This window comes from Eulemur rufifrons, chromosome 28, assembly GCF_041146395.1.
Source record: "Eulemur rufifrons isolate Redbay chromosome 28, OSU_ERuf_1, whole genome shotgun sequence".
Classification (NCBI taxonomy): Eukaryota; Metazoa; Chordata; class Mammalia; order Primates; family Lemuridae; genus Eulemur; species Eulemur rufifrons.
The window spans coordinates 42,155,816-42,173,883 of NC_091010.1; the positions used below are offsets into that span (position 1 = coordinate 42,155,816).

Below are 18,068 nucleotides of genomic sequence, written 5' to 3' on the forward strand. Positions count from 1 at the left end.
ATAGTCATACTGTAGTCAAGTAAAGTTATGTATTAATCTGTGTGCATGCATATATGTGCATACACAGATATATGCTAACTGCTACCAGACAAGCAGGACAAAGGACGGCTTGGGAAGTGTTAGAGCTTGAAGTTTAATGTTTCATGGAATTAACATCCTCCCACTTCTCCTTTTTCTTGGTGAGAAGCAGTAGCAATGGCAAATAGGAGATAGACACTCTCAGAAAAAGTCTAGAACCCTGCAGTAGGAAGAAAAAGTTCTGCTTTCCCATTTCAATGTAATCTGTAAATGATGTATTTTTAAAAAGTAAGTGCATATGGCTCAATGACACCTCAAGCATTGACTATAAATTCTGTCCTTAAATGTCGCTTGTACTAATAAAATGCAAGTTCTCTATTAATGAGCAGATTTAGTGAACCAAGCCTTTCTCATTTGCAGGTGGCACTGCTGGTTGCAAGTGAATTTTGGGAACAAGGAGATCTGGAGAGAACAGTGCTGCAGCAACAACCTATTGTAAAGACCTTGACATGAAAATGCATTCTTTGTTAAAATTATTGGTAAAAATCAGTCTACTTTGTTCACTCAATCTTAGATACCTATCTTAAAAGGATTTATTTCCCTTTCTAGCCTATGATGGACAGAAACAAGAAAGATGAACTACCTAAACTTCAAGTTGGATTCATTGATTTTGTTTGTACTTTTGTGTATAAGGTAAGTAAACAAATTATTTGAATGAAATATGTAAACATTTGGATGAGAAGTTTTCTTTCAAACTATAACTAAAATAAAAAAAGTAGTCGCCCACATGGAAAGCCATTAGAGATGTCATTGTTTCTCCAAAATACTTTGAGGTTTTACCTTGATCTCATTCAGGGGTGGAGTAAAAGGTGAGAGAACTCAGAAGTGAGCGAATTGAAGACTTAGTCAGTACCTGTCTTTTTCCCAAGCTTCCAAGGCACCGAGATAAGCTCATCCAGCAGCTCTGAGCACTGTTAATCCCTTATAGCTCCTCCTCTGCATATGAAAGATACTGAAAATCAACTGCATCATTTCTGTAGTTTCTGACCTCAAATTCTCTCTAGGAGTTCTCACGGTTTCACAAAGAAATCACGCCTATGCTGAATGGTCTTGAGAATAACAGGGTGGAATGGAAAACCCTCGCTGATGAGTATGATGCAAAGATGAAAGTACTTGAAGAGGAGGCAAAAAAGCAGGAAGAAGGAAACATGATCGAAAAAGGTTAGATGGAATCTGTTTTTGCTCCCTGTAAAGTAGCTGGAAGTCAGGCTGAACTTAATGTCACATGGCAGAAGCATAAAGAGTTAATGCAAATAGGAAACCCGCTCTACTGGTGCAGACTGGTTTACAAGAAGTTGACTACTGGTTTTCATTTTTTTCCCCCAAAACAAGATCTTATGTATCACTCCAGATAGAATTGAGGGGTCCAGTTGAAGTAGAGGTTGGAGCTAGGTTTCTTCTTTCCTCTAGAAATTGGCTCCGGGGGCACTTGTGAAGAACACTGAGTATTTTAGGGATAATATGAAAACCACAGAATCTGTGGGGTCAGGGTTAGGTGAGAAAACAGTTTTAGTCCCGACATCATGCATCAGCTGTTGAGACTTTGGGCAACTTGATTAAACACTCTAAGCTTAATATTCTTGTTTGTATAACGAGGAGGTTTTACAGATCTTCAACTTAAGGAAGCCCTACATGTAAGGTAAAGCTGGACAGCTGAATGGGGTGACTTAAGGATACTCCAAGATCTGTTTTCCTGTCTCCCAGATGCCTCCACCTGGTGCTAATTTTTCTGGCATGAAATTTCTACTTCTAAAGTCACTCTATGAGGTTTAACATTGTTTTCAGAAAGCCTCTGTTCAAATGCTCAGGATCAATTATTAGTTCATTTAATGACCCAAACGTCACCTTGAAAGTGGAATGCTAATTTCTGTCTTGAAAGTTTGGGATCTAAAGGTTTTGTAAAGAACTGTTATTGTTTAACAAAAATCATCTCCGTGGAGAGGCTTTGAAAGATGATACATTCCTTTTAGATAGTTCTATTGTATTTAGTGGTATTTTGAACGATTCATAGGGGGGGAAAGTATTTTTCTTAACAGTTAAGGATGTTCTTCAACAGAATAAAAACAGGAGTGTCTGACTCCTTGAATCCATTCATTTATGTATTTATTGGGTATCTATTCTGTACAAGGGCCTGAGATAGGCAGGCCATGGGGCAAGATGGAATCCTTATGGTGAGGAACTTACCATCTGGTGGGGGGAGATAGACATTAAACCATCAATATCAGTCAGGTGTGTGGGCTCCTGCCTATAATCTTAGCACTCTGGGAGGCCAAGGCAGGAAGATTGAGGCCAGGAGTTCGAGACTAGCCGGGGCAAAATAGCCAGACCCCCATCTCTACAAAATAAATTTAAAAAGTTAACTGGGCATGGTGGTGTGCGTCTATAGTCCCAGCTGCTCAGGAGGCTGAGGCAAGAGGATCGCTTAAGCCCAGGAGCTTGAGGCTGCAGTGATCTGCAATCAGGCCATTGCACTCCTGCCTGGGCATCAGAGCGAGACTCTGCCTCAAAAAATAAATAAATAAATAAATATATATATAAAACTAAATAAATAATCAATACACAATTGATGATCTACCTGTGAGCTTCAGAGAAAACACAGGTGTGTATGTGGGGCATGGGGAAGGCTTTTCTGAAGAGGGATGCTTTATGCTAAAGTCTTCAGACAGTAAGCGTTGGCTAAGAACAGAAAGGAAGAGGGGTGGGGGAAAAAGGGAAAGGACAGATATGGACAAAGGCTTGAAGTGTAAATGAGCTTGGTACAATTGAAGAATTTAAAAGCTGGTGTAGCTGGAATCTGGAGTGTAAGGAGGGCAAAGTACTAGATGAAGTATAGGCAGCTGTCAGCGCATTGCCTTGACGGCCTAGCTAAGGATTTCAGCCTTTCAAAGTCAGGGAAGGATTGAAACAGGGAAGTGTAAGATCTAATTTGCATTTCAGAAAGATATTAATCAGTGAATTTTACTGAGCAAGTGAAAAGCAAGAGTATTTCTTAGTATTATTAAATTTAACATTTATCTCAATTTTATGATGAAGAGATTATTAAGTCCTTTATGTGGCTCCTGATATTGCCTTTTGGGATCCAGTATATTGGATTTGGATCTTCTATACTTTATTTGCATAAAAATTTACTTCTCAATTTTTTTCCTACTACATGGAAAATTTGTTGTGGACTAAAAACATTATTTTATATTCCCAGACATCAAGCTTTGTGTATCAAGTTCAGATTCCCAGATTGTATAGTCTCAGAAACTGAGATGTTAATTGGCTAACCATTTATCTATTGTTTAAATGGACCCATTTTGAATATGAATTCAAGTTTTAAAATGATCAAACTCTTAGTATTTATATAGGTTAAAATTACTAATTAGGCTACAAAGTTGACACTAACATCATGGGAGTGTTAGAATAAGAACACTATATATCCACTGACTTGTAATAACATTGCTTTTCTTGATTTTAGTAGCTGCTGAAGACACAGGAGGTGGTGGTGATGACAAAAAGTCCAAAACATGTTTAATGTTGTAATATAATCCAACTGGTATAAATTTCAAATGTCATTGTACTTTTGAAGAAAACCAGAAAACATTCAAAAGAACAGCAAATCATCAAGTTAACAGTAAGAGGATCTTCAGAAAAACTACCCTGTGACTATCAAGAAAATATATATTGCTAGACTGAAAACCATGAAGGCAAAATAAAGTTCAACAAAATACAAAATAAGACAAAAATAGGTACATTTTTGGTGCTAACTTAATTTAAAAAAATGTAATCCTGAAACTACTCACAAATTCTTTTTAAAAAGTTATTAATTGTATTTATTTGTTAAGGCTGCCATAATAAAGTACCACAAACTGGATGGCTTAACTAACATAAATTCATTTTCTCACAATTCTGGAGGCTAGAAGTTCAAGATCAAGAAGTTAGCAGGGTTGGTTTCTTGCGAGGCCTCTCTCCTTGGTTTGTAGAAAGGCATCCTATCCTCTCCCTGTGTCATCACATGGGGTCTTCCCTGTGTGTGTGTCTGTGTTCTAATCTCTTTTTCTTATAAGGACACCAGTATTGGATAAGAGTCCACCCATGTGACCTCTTTTTAATCTTAATCAAGTACTTAACGGCCTTCTCTCAAATACATTCACATTCTGAGGTACTGGGGATCGGGACTTCAACACGTGCACTGCGTGGGGGGGTGTGTGTGCACAATATGGCCCGTAACATTTATACCTGTGATTCATACCTCAAACCACTTCCAGAACTAAAAATCTCTCATCAACATGTCTTACTGTAAGAGTAAACACAGTACAGAATGTATAATGTATATAAATACAGTATAAGAAAACAAAGAGAAAAGGATGTCAAATGCTATCCCATCTGAAATGCTTATCTTTTTCCTCTACTTTTTATCCTTGATAATGGATTAATGAAGACCATACCATTTTTTGACAGTTTATTAAAACTATGTCTTTGTCTTGTGCTCCCTCTTCAAAGTCTGAAATCAATCATTTTACATGTAACTAAGAATTTTTTTTAATGTTCAGAATTATTCTTCTCATTGAAAGAATGACCAATTTATGAGACACTAACTGGACAACCCTAATGCAAGTTAAATCAGCTAATAAATATTATGCATCATAAAGAAGTATGTGATTTGATTATACAACAACTTCATTATCAAAAGCAGTTTGGAATGAGTTCAACTGAGATCACTGTTTAAAAATGATTAATAGAACTATCTACCAAGCTTCTAAATATTGAATTGTCAAGAGAAACTAAGGACAATCAACTATTTCCACTACATGGTATATGTCTGTCTGGATATCGGAGAAATTTAAGATTTCTTCCTTATCTATAGTTATGGACAAATTTAGAAAACAGAATAATAGTTATACTATATATATTGCCATAGGTTCTTTTGTCAAAAGATATGTAAATTACAATGAATTGTATCAAAGACCTATGAACCTCAAATGTTTTATAATAGAGAATGTTCAGCTTCAAGCAGCCAAGAAATAAATCACCATTTGTTATATTTTTACAAGTGAAGTACTCGGAATCATAAGATTGCTTCTCTCAGAACGTAAAGTTCATAAGGAAGGATTTTTGTCTTGTCTGTTTTGTTCACAGCTCTATCTTGGCACCTAGAGTAGTACCTGGCACAAGGTAGGCACTCAGTAAATATGAATGAATATTTTGAATAAATGTTATCACAAATAGGTATAAATAAAGAATGACTGAATGTCACATATATATACTCAAACGAGTGTTATTAAAGTCATCACCTTTGGTAAGTGATGCATGCACTCATTTCCATTGCTTAAAATAATTTTGAAACTCCACATTTAGGATCACTACTAATTCTGGACCCCAAAATATCAGTCAGCTCAAACAACTTCCCCTCCTCAGTCATCAGGAATTGAATTTAGAGTAGAGACGTCCCACCACTGAAGGTCTGCCAAATATACAGGCAAATATACTTTGCCTAAGAGCCAAGTATAAGAAAGCATAACTTCAAACCCCCAGACCAATTGACTACACTCCAGCAAAGTCTGTGATAGGAATGTAGGAAAATTAATTTTTAAACTCATCATCTTAGAAGTCTTTACAAAGACTCCTTAAAAATATGACTCTCATTATCTGCCACTGTATATGAATGGATTGTTATGATTTTATATAATGACTGACATTTATACATGAGCTTGATGTTATAAACCATACTTGTAATACCAAATATATGCATCTATTTTTAAAGGATCTTTAGATATTCTTCCTAGTTATCATTTAATTTTGCAGAAATTTGCCTTTCTGATGACCATTAAACTATTAATATATTTTTATCATAAGATACTACTGTCAATTTTGCTACTGGACACTTCACTTTAAACACTTTTTCCTCAGAAATCAAGATCCTTTTATATTCACTATAAATAGTAGTAAGATGAAAAAACACAATTTCTTCCAGAAATGAGGGGACTATCAAACAAAGTTCAACATTAATAAACCCTACACTGATTTACTGTTTTCTGAATGAGGTTCAGAAAAGATTGCATAATTATTTCCTAGATAGTTCCTTTACAGCAGTGCCCAGCACAGTGCCTCACACGTAACAGAAGCCTGACAAATATTTGTGGAATTAATGAATAACAACTGGTTAATAAAAGCAAAAATCTCTGATACTAACCATTTAAAAATAAGACACCAAATTATTTATTTTGCAGTTTTTAATGCCAATCACTCCATGTTTAAATGTTATTTAAAATAGTGTTATCTTCAATAAAATAATTGGTATGTTTGATCATTTTCTACGTGTCCTTTTTTATTCACCAAGTCAAGCACCTTCTCCTTTATCCATTTGCTCCTTATAAAAGTGGGCCTTTACCTCTTTTTAGAAAAATCAATACATTCTTTTGAAAATTTTATTTTTGAAAATTTGAAACTTATGGACCTTTCCACCAAAAAAACCAGACACAGAAGTTTACACATAGATTCTAGAAGAGCTTGGATCGCCTGAAGCACATCCATGGACCCTTGAGAGTATGGACCCTAAGTTAAGAAGTTACACTTTAGAATATACCCCTGCATACAAGTGTATCCATATTTGTATGATGGTATCTGAGATAAGCTATATGCATATAGTATTATTCAGTTAAATTATCATATTGCATAATCTCGGTTGGGGAGTCAATGTTGTGAACACATGTACTGTTTTAGATTACTGGAATCTCACTGGCTCCCCGTGGTAACAATTTACCTAATAGTAAATTATCCATGGACCTGGAAGTCAAATTTGTTTATAAGGAACTCTGTTAAGTGGTAGCTGAGAAGATAGCAAGAGAAAAGCAAGCAAAAAAACCCAAAAAGCATCCTGAAATCAGTGGTAATGGGAAAGTAGGTACTTAAAAGAAGGATGCCAGTGTATCAAAGGGAAGGAAAGAGGTTAAAGACATACTTAATTTACCTTATTTTTGTGAGACCCCAATAATCCTAATAATTTAAAATAATTGAGGCAAGGGAACATAAATATGAATCATTAAAAAAATATCCCCTAAATATGCAGGAACAATGAAATCTCTGTAAAGAGTACAAGTTCCATCTTCTGGGAGCTACAGAAGAAACAGAGTTATAGAAAAGCAATCAAAAAGATATATAAAGGACAGGGAAAAATGTCTCTGATAGAACTAACGAACTTCAACGTACCAGACATCCTGAGAGTATCAGGATTTTTATTTCCAAAGACAAACCACTCAAGCTGCAGGTTGTAGACAAAATTTTAATGAAGTTTCAAAATGTACTTTTACATTAAGGAATGTCAACTTCTCTCTTCCATCTCACAGAAACAAATCCTGAAAATACTCATCAAATTCTTCTTCCCTATTGAAAAGAAACAGTATACATATTGAATAAAAATCCAGAGTAAAAAAATTACGTGGTGACACATTATATGAGATTAGTAAAATACTTTAATTCAACATATTGACTGATTTCTCTATATATCAATATATTCCCATGATTCAGCCATCAAATAATTTTAGTTTCTAGAATAATTATAACTATTCCCAAATTGATTAAAATTAAAATACTTCACATGTTGGCACCTCTCCCTAAATGTATTACCTAACATTTTGCTTTGAAGTACTTTGTGAGATATCACTGTTTTTCTCTACTTTTTTGGTTTACATTATACCTTCTATCATTCTCATTTCAAACTACAGTCTGCTCAAGAAATAAATGAAAAAGAAACTATTTTTAAGGGAAAATATGCTTAGGCTGCAGTTTTTTATTACTCTGAAATAGAAAACATACTATGTATTTACAGCAGTAAAGATTATATCTAAAACAAAGAATGGAACTCTTTGAAAAGAGATAGTCATAACATATCAAAATACTATGAAAATTGTGAAGTACTAAATAAATGTTAGGGCTAGGAATCAGAGTGATACAGTGGAAATAGTACAGGCTTTCAAATGACACAGTGCTAAGTCCCAGCTCTGTCATTACTATTAGCTGTGTGAACAAGTTACTTAACTTCTCTGAACTCCATTTCCTTGTCTGTAAAATGAAGATAATTACATTCCCTCATAGAGTTATTGTGAGAATTAAATGAATGCAATTGCTTTTCTTCCTTCTGGGAACAGGGAATCAAGGAGGATAGTAAAAACTGGCCGACCAGTCTCTTTAGGAAATGTTATTTAAGGTCAGATATTCACAAAAGGACTCCATCATTTGGTTTTAAATAATCGAGACTGCATAAAGCCATCACAACCATATTCAAATTTAAGGAAAAAATTAATTACAGAATCAAATAAAGTTGATTAAGGAATTATCTGTAATTTGGGATTCCCCCTGCTACTGTTTCTTTTTCCTAGCATGAGAACTTACATATATGAAATTGTTTGAACCTCTGTATGAACTAGGATGCTCAGTATTGATCAATGTCACAAAAGTTGAATACTTACAGAGTTGTGTATCATGAAAGCCTTCATAGGATTTGCTCAAGTATCTTTATTGCCTAAGAAAGTGAGTTGACTCTATGACCTGTTTTGTCATTTTCAGCTATAAAGCTCTTCAAGGTGAAGTGCTCAATAAACGATCAGGAAATTTAGTTAGTAGTTTTAATTGGACAGTAATATTTTGTTTACAGCAGTAGCTTTTTTATGGTCTGATCTATAATAGTAACACTTTTGCGAATTCTTTATTGGGCTGGAACAAAAGATTCAAGTTACAGAAAAAGAGAAAAAGTAATCTTGCTTACAAAAAAAAAAAAACAACACACCTCTTTCCAACATACCTGAATTCTATTATACTGTAATCATATAATGAAATGTTTTATAATCAGTTTAAATTAATGAATTATAATTGATTCAACAGGTCTATTTCTATTATGAACCATTATGCCTAGGGACCAACAAAATGGGACTAAAATTTATTGAGCACTTCTATATTTGTAGGTATTACACCAGGTGCTTTACCTTCTTTAATTTATTTAATCTTCACAATAAACTCTATGGGGCATTATATTATCCACTTTTAACAGAGAAATTCAAGTGGTGAACATTCTAGTATATGACAAGAGCTGATAGCATTCCAACCCATACCCAGACAGTGCTTCCTTTTCCAACCCATAGCAGAGAACAATAAGTGCTCTGAGCTATCTGTCCTTTTGTGTGTTAGGTGGGTGTTGCAGGTAGACTTTTAAACCTGCATAAATCATCAAGGGGCCCCTCTGTGTGGGTTTACGAGAATCACAGTATCATGGAACAGGCGACTCTGGAAGATAGTAAACAGCCCTCTCTGAAGAAATCCAAGCAAGGACCAGAGGGTCATCTGTTAAGGTGAGCTGATGAAAGCTTTATTTGCCAGGAGGAAGTTGGACACGTTGGCTGTTTATGACCACAAACAATGGCTGGGAATAAACTTTAATCTTCACCAGACTAGGTAGCACTTGGCATTTAACAGACCTTCATGATGTTAAAGTTTTTCAGCTGTTATTAAGAATGGCTGTGGTTATAACTTCCTAAACTGATTTAAAGGTATGTATTATCTATTAATATCAGTACTTACTGTGATTTTTCATCTGTCTCTGGTAGTGGACCCTTCCAAAGTTCAGATTCTGAAGCACTTTCTTCCTCATCAGAGTTTCCTATTCATTTAAAAGAGATGTTTTTAAAAGTGTATTATATTTAAAATACATTTTGAACTACTCACCAATACAATTAAACTAATTTAACTGCAATTTAGCTTCAACTTGTATGGCTCCCTAGAAATTTAACTCACTCTCCCAGATACAACAAATTCTTTTAAAAAATAAATAAATAAGCTAGGAGATACCAAAGAGTCTCAGCAAAAAGGCCAAGGATTTAAAGTCTCATGAAAAACTCCTCTAAGTAATACTGAGTTAAAGTAGCAATTCTAGTATTAACCCTTTATAAGGGAATTCTCCCTTATAAGTCTCATGAAAAACTCCTCTAAGTTACACTGAGTTAAAGCAGCAATTCCAATATTAATTCTTTATAAGGGAATTCTCTGTTACAATATAAATGTCTTTGATTTAGTTTCTTCTTTTTCTTGGTTATACAAAAGATATGCAAGTTAAGATTTTTATAGAGAACATATTTACATTAGGATCAATACCTCAAGAACTGAGCCAGTAAGACCAGCTAGGTAAATAATTTAAAAAATGTCAGAGTTTTTTTTTAAAATTAATGTTGATTACTTAATTGAAAGAAGCTTGTTACAGTGAAAAAACAGGCATTCTCAAAAATATGTTGGAAATAAAAATTCTGTAAACCGTTTCCTTGAGGAAGATCTGGCAATATATTATAGATCAGTTTAAAACAAATATCCTTTGACCAGCAATGCTGCTTTTAGGAATTTGATTATTATGATAAAAAAGCACCTCAGATTTATAGGCACAAAGATGCACACTGTATAACAACAATAACAAAAGAAAACATCCTAATCGCCACCAATTAGGGATTAAGGATTGGCTAAATAAATACTATACAGCTGTTTAAAAAATCTTAGTGTATCTATATCAAATTTTAAAAAGCTACAGAAAGTATGCATAGTATAATCTGATTTATGTTAAAAAATTATATATATGTTATATACATACATATAAATTTATATATGTATTATAAATTTGTAAGAACTAACCAATTTCCAAGTTGTTTGTATTTTAAATAATGACCATATGTTACCTTCAAAAACAGTAAAAACAATAAAGATACTTTCATTATGAAAACATAATAAAACAGACATGTTTCAAATGAATCACCTTATATTAGTCAACTAAAAATTATTAAATACTGAAAAATGTATTACCAGGCAATAACACTATATTCCACAAAGAAGTAATAATTACATTAGCAAACAATTCCTTTCCTATAGTAACCTAATCTCAAAAAGAACTGACCCAAATGTGGCCTGTCAATACAGAATGTCCCTTAGTTAAACACAACACAAAAATAAAACAGCATTGATTCGCCACAGTGGTTCTAGCCTTTTATCTGTTGGACTTTGATCCTTGAATCAACATGTATGTCTGAACTTTGGTCCTAACTGAATCTATTCTGGCACCAATTCTAACAAAAATGACAAAAAAAGGGGGGGAAGGGTGTTTTGTATTTTTAATGATCTACATACAAATGATGATAAAATTATGAAGTCTTGGGAACAAGATTCCTGCTCAATGACAGCCATCACTAGAACTGCCAGTATCCCAAATTAATAATGTGAGAAAAAAGAATAAAAAGTCCTCTATCCTTATTATTATTATTATTATTTTTTTTTTTTGAGACAGAGTCTCACTTTGTTGCCTGGGCTAGAGTGCCGTGGCATCAGCCTAGCTCATAGCAACTTCAAACTCCTGGGCTCAAGCAATCCTTCTGCCTCAGCCTCCTGAGTAGCTGGATGACAGGCATGTGCCACCATGCCCAGCTAATTTTTTTTCTATATATTTTTAGTTGTCCTGCTAATTTCTTTCTATTTTTAGTAGAGACGGGGGTCTCACTCTTGCTCAGGCTGGTCTCGAACTCCTGAGCTCAAACAATCCTCCCGCCTCAGCCTCCCAAAGTGCTAGGATTACAGGCGTGAGCCACCACGCCCAGCCTTCTCTATCCTTATTTTTATGAAAACTCACTAACACGAAATAAAGAAAGAACATAAAAACTAATTAGGCCTAATAAAGTTATTATTATGGTGTTACTCTGTTAATGATGTCGGAGAACAAAACCTAAATGGCCTTTAAAAGCAGGCAGCTAATTTCAAAAGGTCTTACAACCACCTGTTGTTCCCTTGCTCCCTCCCTAGAGTACTTCCGACATGGCAGCTTTCCTACATTAGTTTTCTAATACCAATTTTATTAAAAAAAAAAAAGTTCAGAATAACATTATAAAATAACTCTCTTTGAAAGAGTAGCCGCTAAAAAAGTGGCCAAATGTCCTTAGAAAATCAAGTTACAAGACTGGACTAATGACCTTTAAAGTCCCTTAAACCCTACGAATCTATAGTATCTTGGTTCCCTGAGGGTGAAAGCCACTACAAATAACTGTTATAACCTGCCAGAGGTGGGAGGGGTATTGCTAAGGAAATAACAAGTGGAATGGGCAATACAAAAGGATGCTCTTAGAGCGTAAGTATCAAATCTATGCAGTAAATATTGGCAAACGGGGATCAAAATTTAAGTCACTGACTCTTCGAGTTGAACAGGAACCTGGAAGTCATTTATTCCAACCCTTATCCAATGAATGAATCTTTCACTGCAACACCTCCAACAACAAATGGCCATCCAATCTATGCTTGAACACTCACTATTTCCTGAGGTAGTCCATTCCTCCATTGTTTTCTGAGACAGTTCTAAGTGACAAGTTTTTCCTTTAATTGAGGCAAAAATCTGTCATCAGACAATTTTATCCGTAGATTTTAGTTCTGCCAACCAGAGTCACCAAAAATAAGTCTCCTACATAGTAGCAGCCTTGTAAATATACATATAGCAGTTTCCAGGTCCACCTCCTCACTTCTTCCCTCCTATCCTGTCACTTTTCTCCAAGCTAAACATCTGCAGTTCCTCCAACATTTTTCCTACCACATATTGCAAGTTCTCTCAACACCGTGGTTGTTCTCTTTTTGACCTGCTTCAAGTTTTCAACGTTCCCTTTTGAGTGTGGTGCCTAAAACTGCACACAATTTTCCCTATATGCTTTGAATAATGAAAACAGTCTACCTTCTTGGTTTTTGTGGATATTATATGATATCTAATAATTTGCCCTCCTAAAGAAATGGCAATGTCTCCAATATTCATAACAAATGAACAAGTCAGATTTTTACAGACTTCACTTTTGATGTGATCAATTCTAGAGAACAAATGCAGAATCGTATAATGTCTGTTATTTTTCTTTTCTCTGACATCACAATAACAGCTACAGGTTATCAAGGACTTACTCTGTGTCCGGCACATACCTTACTTGTATTTTTCTCATTGGATTCTGATAGTAATTCAACAAATTATTATACGCATTTTACAGACAGAAGTGAGACATGGATCAAATCATTTAATACGGATCTGTATAATACATTTGCCAAAATTTGGGCATAAGGCATAGACTTACATTTGATTCACTGACAGTTATTGATGATACTAGGTAAAATGGCATAGAATTTGGAATTATAAACTTATATTTACTCCTAGCTCTGCCATTAACTATTTGACCTTGGAATCTTTACTTAAATTCTCTGGTTCTCAGAACATCTAATGTATAGCATGTTGACTACAGGTAACAATACTGTACTGTATACTTAAAATTTGCTAAGAAGGTAGCAAATCATAAAGTTGTACATCTTAAATATATACAATTTTAAAAATTGAGTTTCTTCATTTAAAAAAATTCTCTAGATCTTGGTTTTCTCATCTACAAAATGGAAATATTATATGCCCATTATTAAGATTAAATGAGGTAACATACCTAAAGCACTTGCCATTGCAGACAACAGAGTAGACACATCAACAAATGCAAGTCAGAATGCTTTTTCCCCATAGAAATTGAGTTTTTCTCTATGGATTTGGTTTTAATAATCTATATGTTAAATCAGTTAAGAAGGTAAGTGGATATTACTCAAATGGAAATAAAAGACAGAAATAGTGAAATGTGAGTTCTGAAATTGCCAAGACCATCTAAAACAGATGACTAACCATCTGAGAGGGTATCTGGGGTTGGCATATCATAACACTGTACACGCCTCCTGCTTGCTATGGTAAACGGCCTAGTTGTCAAACAGACAGCAGGTCACCTTGAGGTGGATAATTTGTTTCTTCAAGGGCCAAACTAAGCTAGGGGTTCTTCAGATTGGGTACAGTATTCACCCTACTCCAACTACTGAAAGTTTGACCTAGCTGAGGAGAGGTAAAAGAGGAGAGTTAGAGCTATTTCTAGAAGGTGGGGGATGATTCAGAGGGCTGGGAGAAGGACAGTGAGAGGGAGAAGGAAGGAGGGAAGAGGAAATAAAAGAATGAATATAAATCAGTGAGTCAAGACTTACCCCCAAAAGATTTTTTTTTTTTTTGAGACAGAGTCTCACTCTGTTGCCCAGGCTAGAGTGCCGTGGTGTCAGCCTAGCTCACAGCAACCTCAAACTCCTGGGCTCAAGCAATCCTCCTGCCTCAGCCTCCTGAGTAGCTGGGACTACAGACATGCACCACCATGCCCTGCTTATTACTTCTATATATCTTTTTAGTTGTCCAGCTAGTTTCTTTCTATTTTTAGTAGAGACGGGGTCTTGCTCAGGGCTCAGGCTGGTCTCGAACTCCTGAGCTCAAACGATCCACCCACCTTGGCCTCCCAGAGTGCTAGGATTACAGGCGTGAGCCACTGCGCCCAGCCAAGATTTTTTAATAATGAAAAACTAGAACTGAAAAGGGGGAATATTTTTTTCCTACATTAAATAAGCACCCACACCTCTCATTGTTGGAAATGACAAAAAGTAAAATAAACTTTTCCACTTTAGCCTGTGTACACTTTTATTTCAGTATAAAAGTGTATACTATAGTATACACTTACAGTAGTAAATATATCTACTATTTCACCCTGAGATAACATCAGTCCATCAAACTTATGCCTGGCTATGTTCTAAAAACCATCAGTAGACTGTACCTAATTTAGGAAAGGAGTTCCTGATAAATTAGAATTCACACAGGGAGAAAGAATGTGCCAGTGCTTTAGGACACTTAAAAAGTATGCTGAAAACAAAGTTTGTAGAAGCAAAATAATTTATAAGGAACATACTGTATTCCTAAACTAGAAGAATACCTCTACCGACACCTCCCTCTCATTAAATTTTTAAACAAAAATCCTAAAATTTCTATTTTTCTCAGCACAATATTTCTGATTATTGAATACTTAATATTTCTTGTTAAAAATTATACTAAAATGTCAATAATGTTTATATGCGAGTTGTGGGATTTGGAATAATATCAAACTTTTTCCTGAGTTTGCCACAATAAATATTCATTACTTTAAAATCATAGAAAAATTTAATTAAGTTTATAAATATCCAAGTAAGCCTACAAGTCCCAAATTTCTAAATTTCTAAAAGTCCATATATTATAAAATGAATCAGATATGCTACTGAACTACACTTTATTGTTAGGCCCTGAGCTTAAGTTTTTAAGAAATCCAACATCATATAACTGTTGAGATTCAAAGCTACTGTTTGTTATATCACAAATGGATAATACCATTTTATAAACCCATGGGAGATTCTTCTCTTGAAACTGCCAGGAAAAAGTTGAAAACCTGCCAAGTTCTCCTTATTATCTTATGAGTACAATTAATCATTCTACTGGTGGTTTCACTCTTTGATTTGGTTGTTAGGAAGAACAGTGACAAATTTGTAATCTATTTTTACAATTTATCAAGGACTTTTTGGTACACATTTGTCTGTATCAATTTTACCTCTAGCTTTACATTGCTATTCTACCTTATTTTCCCATTATTCTGATTTTTTTACCATAAAAAACCTTATTGTATTGTACATATTTTTGTAAGTCATTGCAAATACTTTTTTGAATGTTGTAGGGAAAAAATAATAGAATTTGCAGCAAATATTCAATAAAAATCCAATCTTTTGATCCAGGCTAGTGAAAATCATAGGACTAGTTAAAAAACTAACCAACAGCAACCATTTGCCAACATTTTCCTTTCCATGCACAAACCACACACTTCATCTGATCAATCAAAATCACCAAATGCCGAAGATCAGTCTTAGGCAATATAAGCAACAATCCTAAATCTTAATCCACACCCATAATTTCTTTTCTATTCCAACCTCACCCCTCTATTTCTATTCCTTCACATTTTGAAACTTGTATCCATTGTATTTATTGAAAAAAAATTTTTTAATGTTCTCTATACTTAAAAGTAAGAAAATCTAAATGTTATTAATTGGGGAATAAACCATACACTTTTGGTATTTTTTCTATGATTTTTCTCATATGCAAAAATAATTCACAAAACCAAACAATAATTCACATCAGAAGAAAATATAATTCATGGGAAATCCAATTGCAACTACCTCAAATCTACATATTTTTATTAAATAAAGAAATACTTGATACTTACTATTTACATCATCTTCTGATTTCTTTGAGGACGAATGTCCTGAAAAGGAAACAGCATTCTTTGATTAAGTATCATCTTGGGGTGGTGCAACATTGTAGCTATAACCAGAATTCTTCCCAATACTCTCCTTATAATCCTACAGATAACCACTTCACTGTTTTCTAATTTTTCATGTTTGTTAACTAAAACTAATTAAAATATTAGGTTCTTCTGGGGAGGGGTCATATCTTATGCTCTCATATAACCTGGAACAGCTAGCACAAAACTTTTTAAAAAGTGATGAGCACCTGTAAAAAAATCTCATATTGCTAAACCCTACATAGATTAGCTGCAATATAAGCAATAATTTCTTTTACCTATGGAGATGTTCAATATCTGAAAGCAGTTTACAAATACATCCTTGTTTTTCACAGTATTTTTTCCAAGGTCATATACAGCTGAGAATTAGTTCTCAGTAACTGATAATACCACACAAAATTATGTCAAAAAACAAAAATTCTCAGCTTTACAATGCTTATCCAGTGAGGGGAACAGAAAGAGAAAAGCACTGAAGATCTATTAGTGTAATTTTTAAAAAATCACCTCCATGTGGAGCCTCCTGCCATAAGATCTCAGGGGAAATATTTCTGAAGGCTGAAAAAGCAAAAAAAAAAAAACAAAAAAATCCCCCAAAAAAACAGGAAAGGTAACGGAGAGTAACAATTCTTCCAATGTCCCTATTTAGGAGGTCTCATAAAGTAAAGCTTATGGCCCCTTTAGGCCAGACAAAGAGGGTGCGAGAACTACAGGGTAAAGGCTCAGCAATGTATTCTTCCCTGTCATCATCTAATATAAGGAACATAATATCTGCTTCCAAATATCCAAAGTCTGTAAGGTAAAAAAGAGGTTAGGCTTATTCTGGAGGCCAAAATCAGAACCAAACGGAGGAAGTCATAGGTTTGGGCTAAACGTTAAGAGAAACCTGCTAGCAATTACAACTACCTGAAAATGTAAAGGATTACTTCGGATAGTAATGCGTTCCTTTTCCCTGGAAGTGTTGAAGGAAAAACAGAACCACCATAAGATATAGAGAAGTGCTTCTGTCAAACTTTATTGTGCATATGAATAACCCTAGGAACTTGTTAGCAGATCTGGAGAGGTCTGAGAATGTACGTTTCTAACAAGTTCCCAAGTGGTAACAATGCTGCTGGCCAAAGGACCACACTTTGAAAAGCAAAACTAGACTATCCTTTCAATCATGAGTCTAGGACTGATCTCTGAGGTTCCTTTCAATTTTGAGAAAATGTGGTTGAGTTCATTGATTCACTCACTCACCTAACACTTATTGAATGCCTATTATGTGGAACAAACACTTGTTATGAATTAGAGATAATGAATTAAACATGACACACAGTCCCTTCTCACACAGAAAATAAACAAATTATTCCAAGGGTACTATGCATTTTTCAAGGAGAAGTACAGGGTGCTACTGGAATGTATAACAGGGACCTAATCTTGTTTGGAGAAATGGGTGAAGGGTGTCAGGAAGGGCCTTCCCAAGGAACTGAGCTAAGCTGAAACCTGAAAGATGAGGTGGCCTTTGGGAAAAGGGTAATGGTGAGAGGGATAAGATCTTGACCTTTCTGCCAAGAAAGTCTACCTAAGTATCTTGTTCTGCCCATACCAGCCACAGCAGACTGGTCCTCAAAGTCAAGCTGTTGATATTTCTTGCTTTTTCTCTCTATCCATTTGTTCAATCATCTAGCCATCCATTGTACATCCACCCATTACTTATTTAACATTTACTATGATGGCAACCTGAAGTTATGGGAGGAGATGGTATCACAAGGGAGGACAGAGAGGAATCAGAGAAGTCTAGGGAAGAGCCCTGAAGAATTCCAG

At 34.8% G+C, this 18,068-nt stretch overlaps 2 protein-coding genes across 2 annotated transcripts in view; one reads left to right on the forward strand and one right to left on the reverse strand.

Moving 5' to 3' along the window:
• Nucleotides 1–4,201, forward strand: part of PDE6C (phosphodiesterase 6C) — a 45,668-nt gene extending 41,467 nt beyond the window's left edge. The window contains exons 19-22 of the mRNA XM_069460348.1: nucleotides 439–513; nucleotides 628–711; nucleotides 1,083–1,239; nucleotides 3,542–4,201. Of these exons, the coding sequence (XP_069316449.1) occupies nucleotides 439–513; nucleotides 628–711; nucleotides 1,083–1,239; nucleotides 3,542–3,603 (378 nt within the window). The 3' untranslated portion in view covers nucleotides 3,604–4,201. The remainder of the gene's footprint in view (nucleotides 1–438; nucleotides 514–627; nucleotides 712–1,082; nucleotides 1,240–3,541) is intronic.
• Nucleotides 4,202–7,341: 3,140 nt separating this feature from the next.
• LOC138376265 (protein FRA10AC1) overlaps nucleotides 7,342–18,068 on the reverse strand; it is a 36,255-nt gene continuing 25,528 nt past the window's right edge. Inside the window, exons 13-15 of the mRNA XM_069460409.1 lie at nucleotides 16,188–16,226; nucleotides 9,634–9,712; nucleotides 7,342–7,443 (exon numbers count right to left, since the gene is read on the reverse strand). Of these exons, the coding sequence (XP_069316510.1) occupies nucleotides 7,401–7,443; nucleotides 9,634–9,712; nucleotides 16,188–16,226 (161 nt within the window). The 3' untranslated portion in view covers nucleotides 7,342–7,400. The remainder of the gene's footprint in view (nucleotides 7,444–9,633; nucleotides 9,713–16,187; nucleotides 16,227–18,068) is intronic.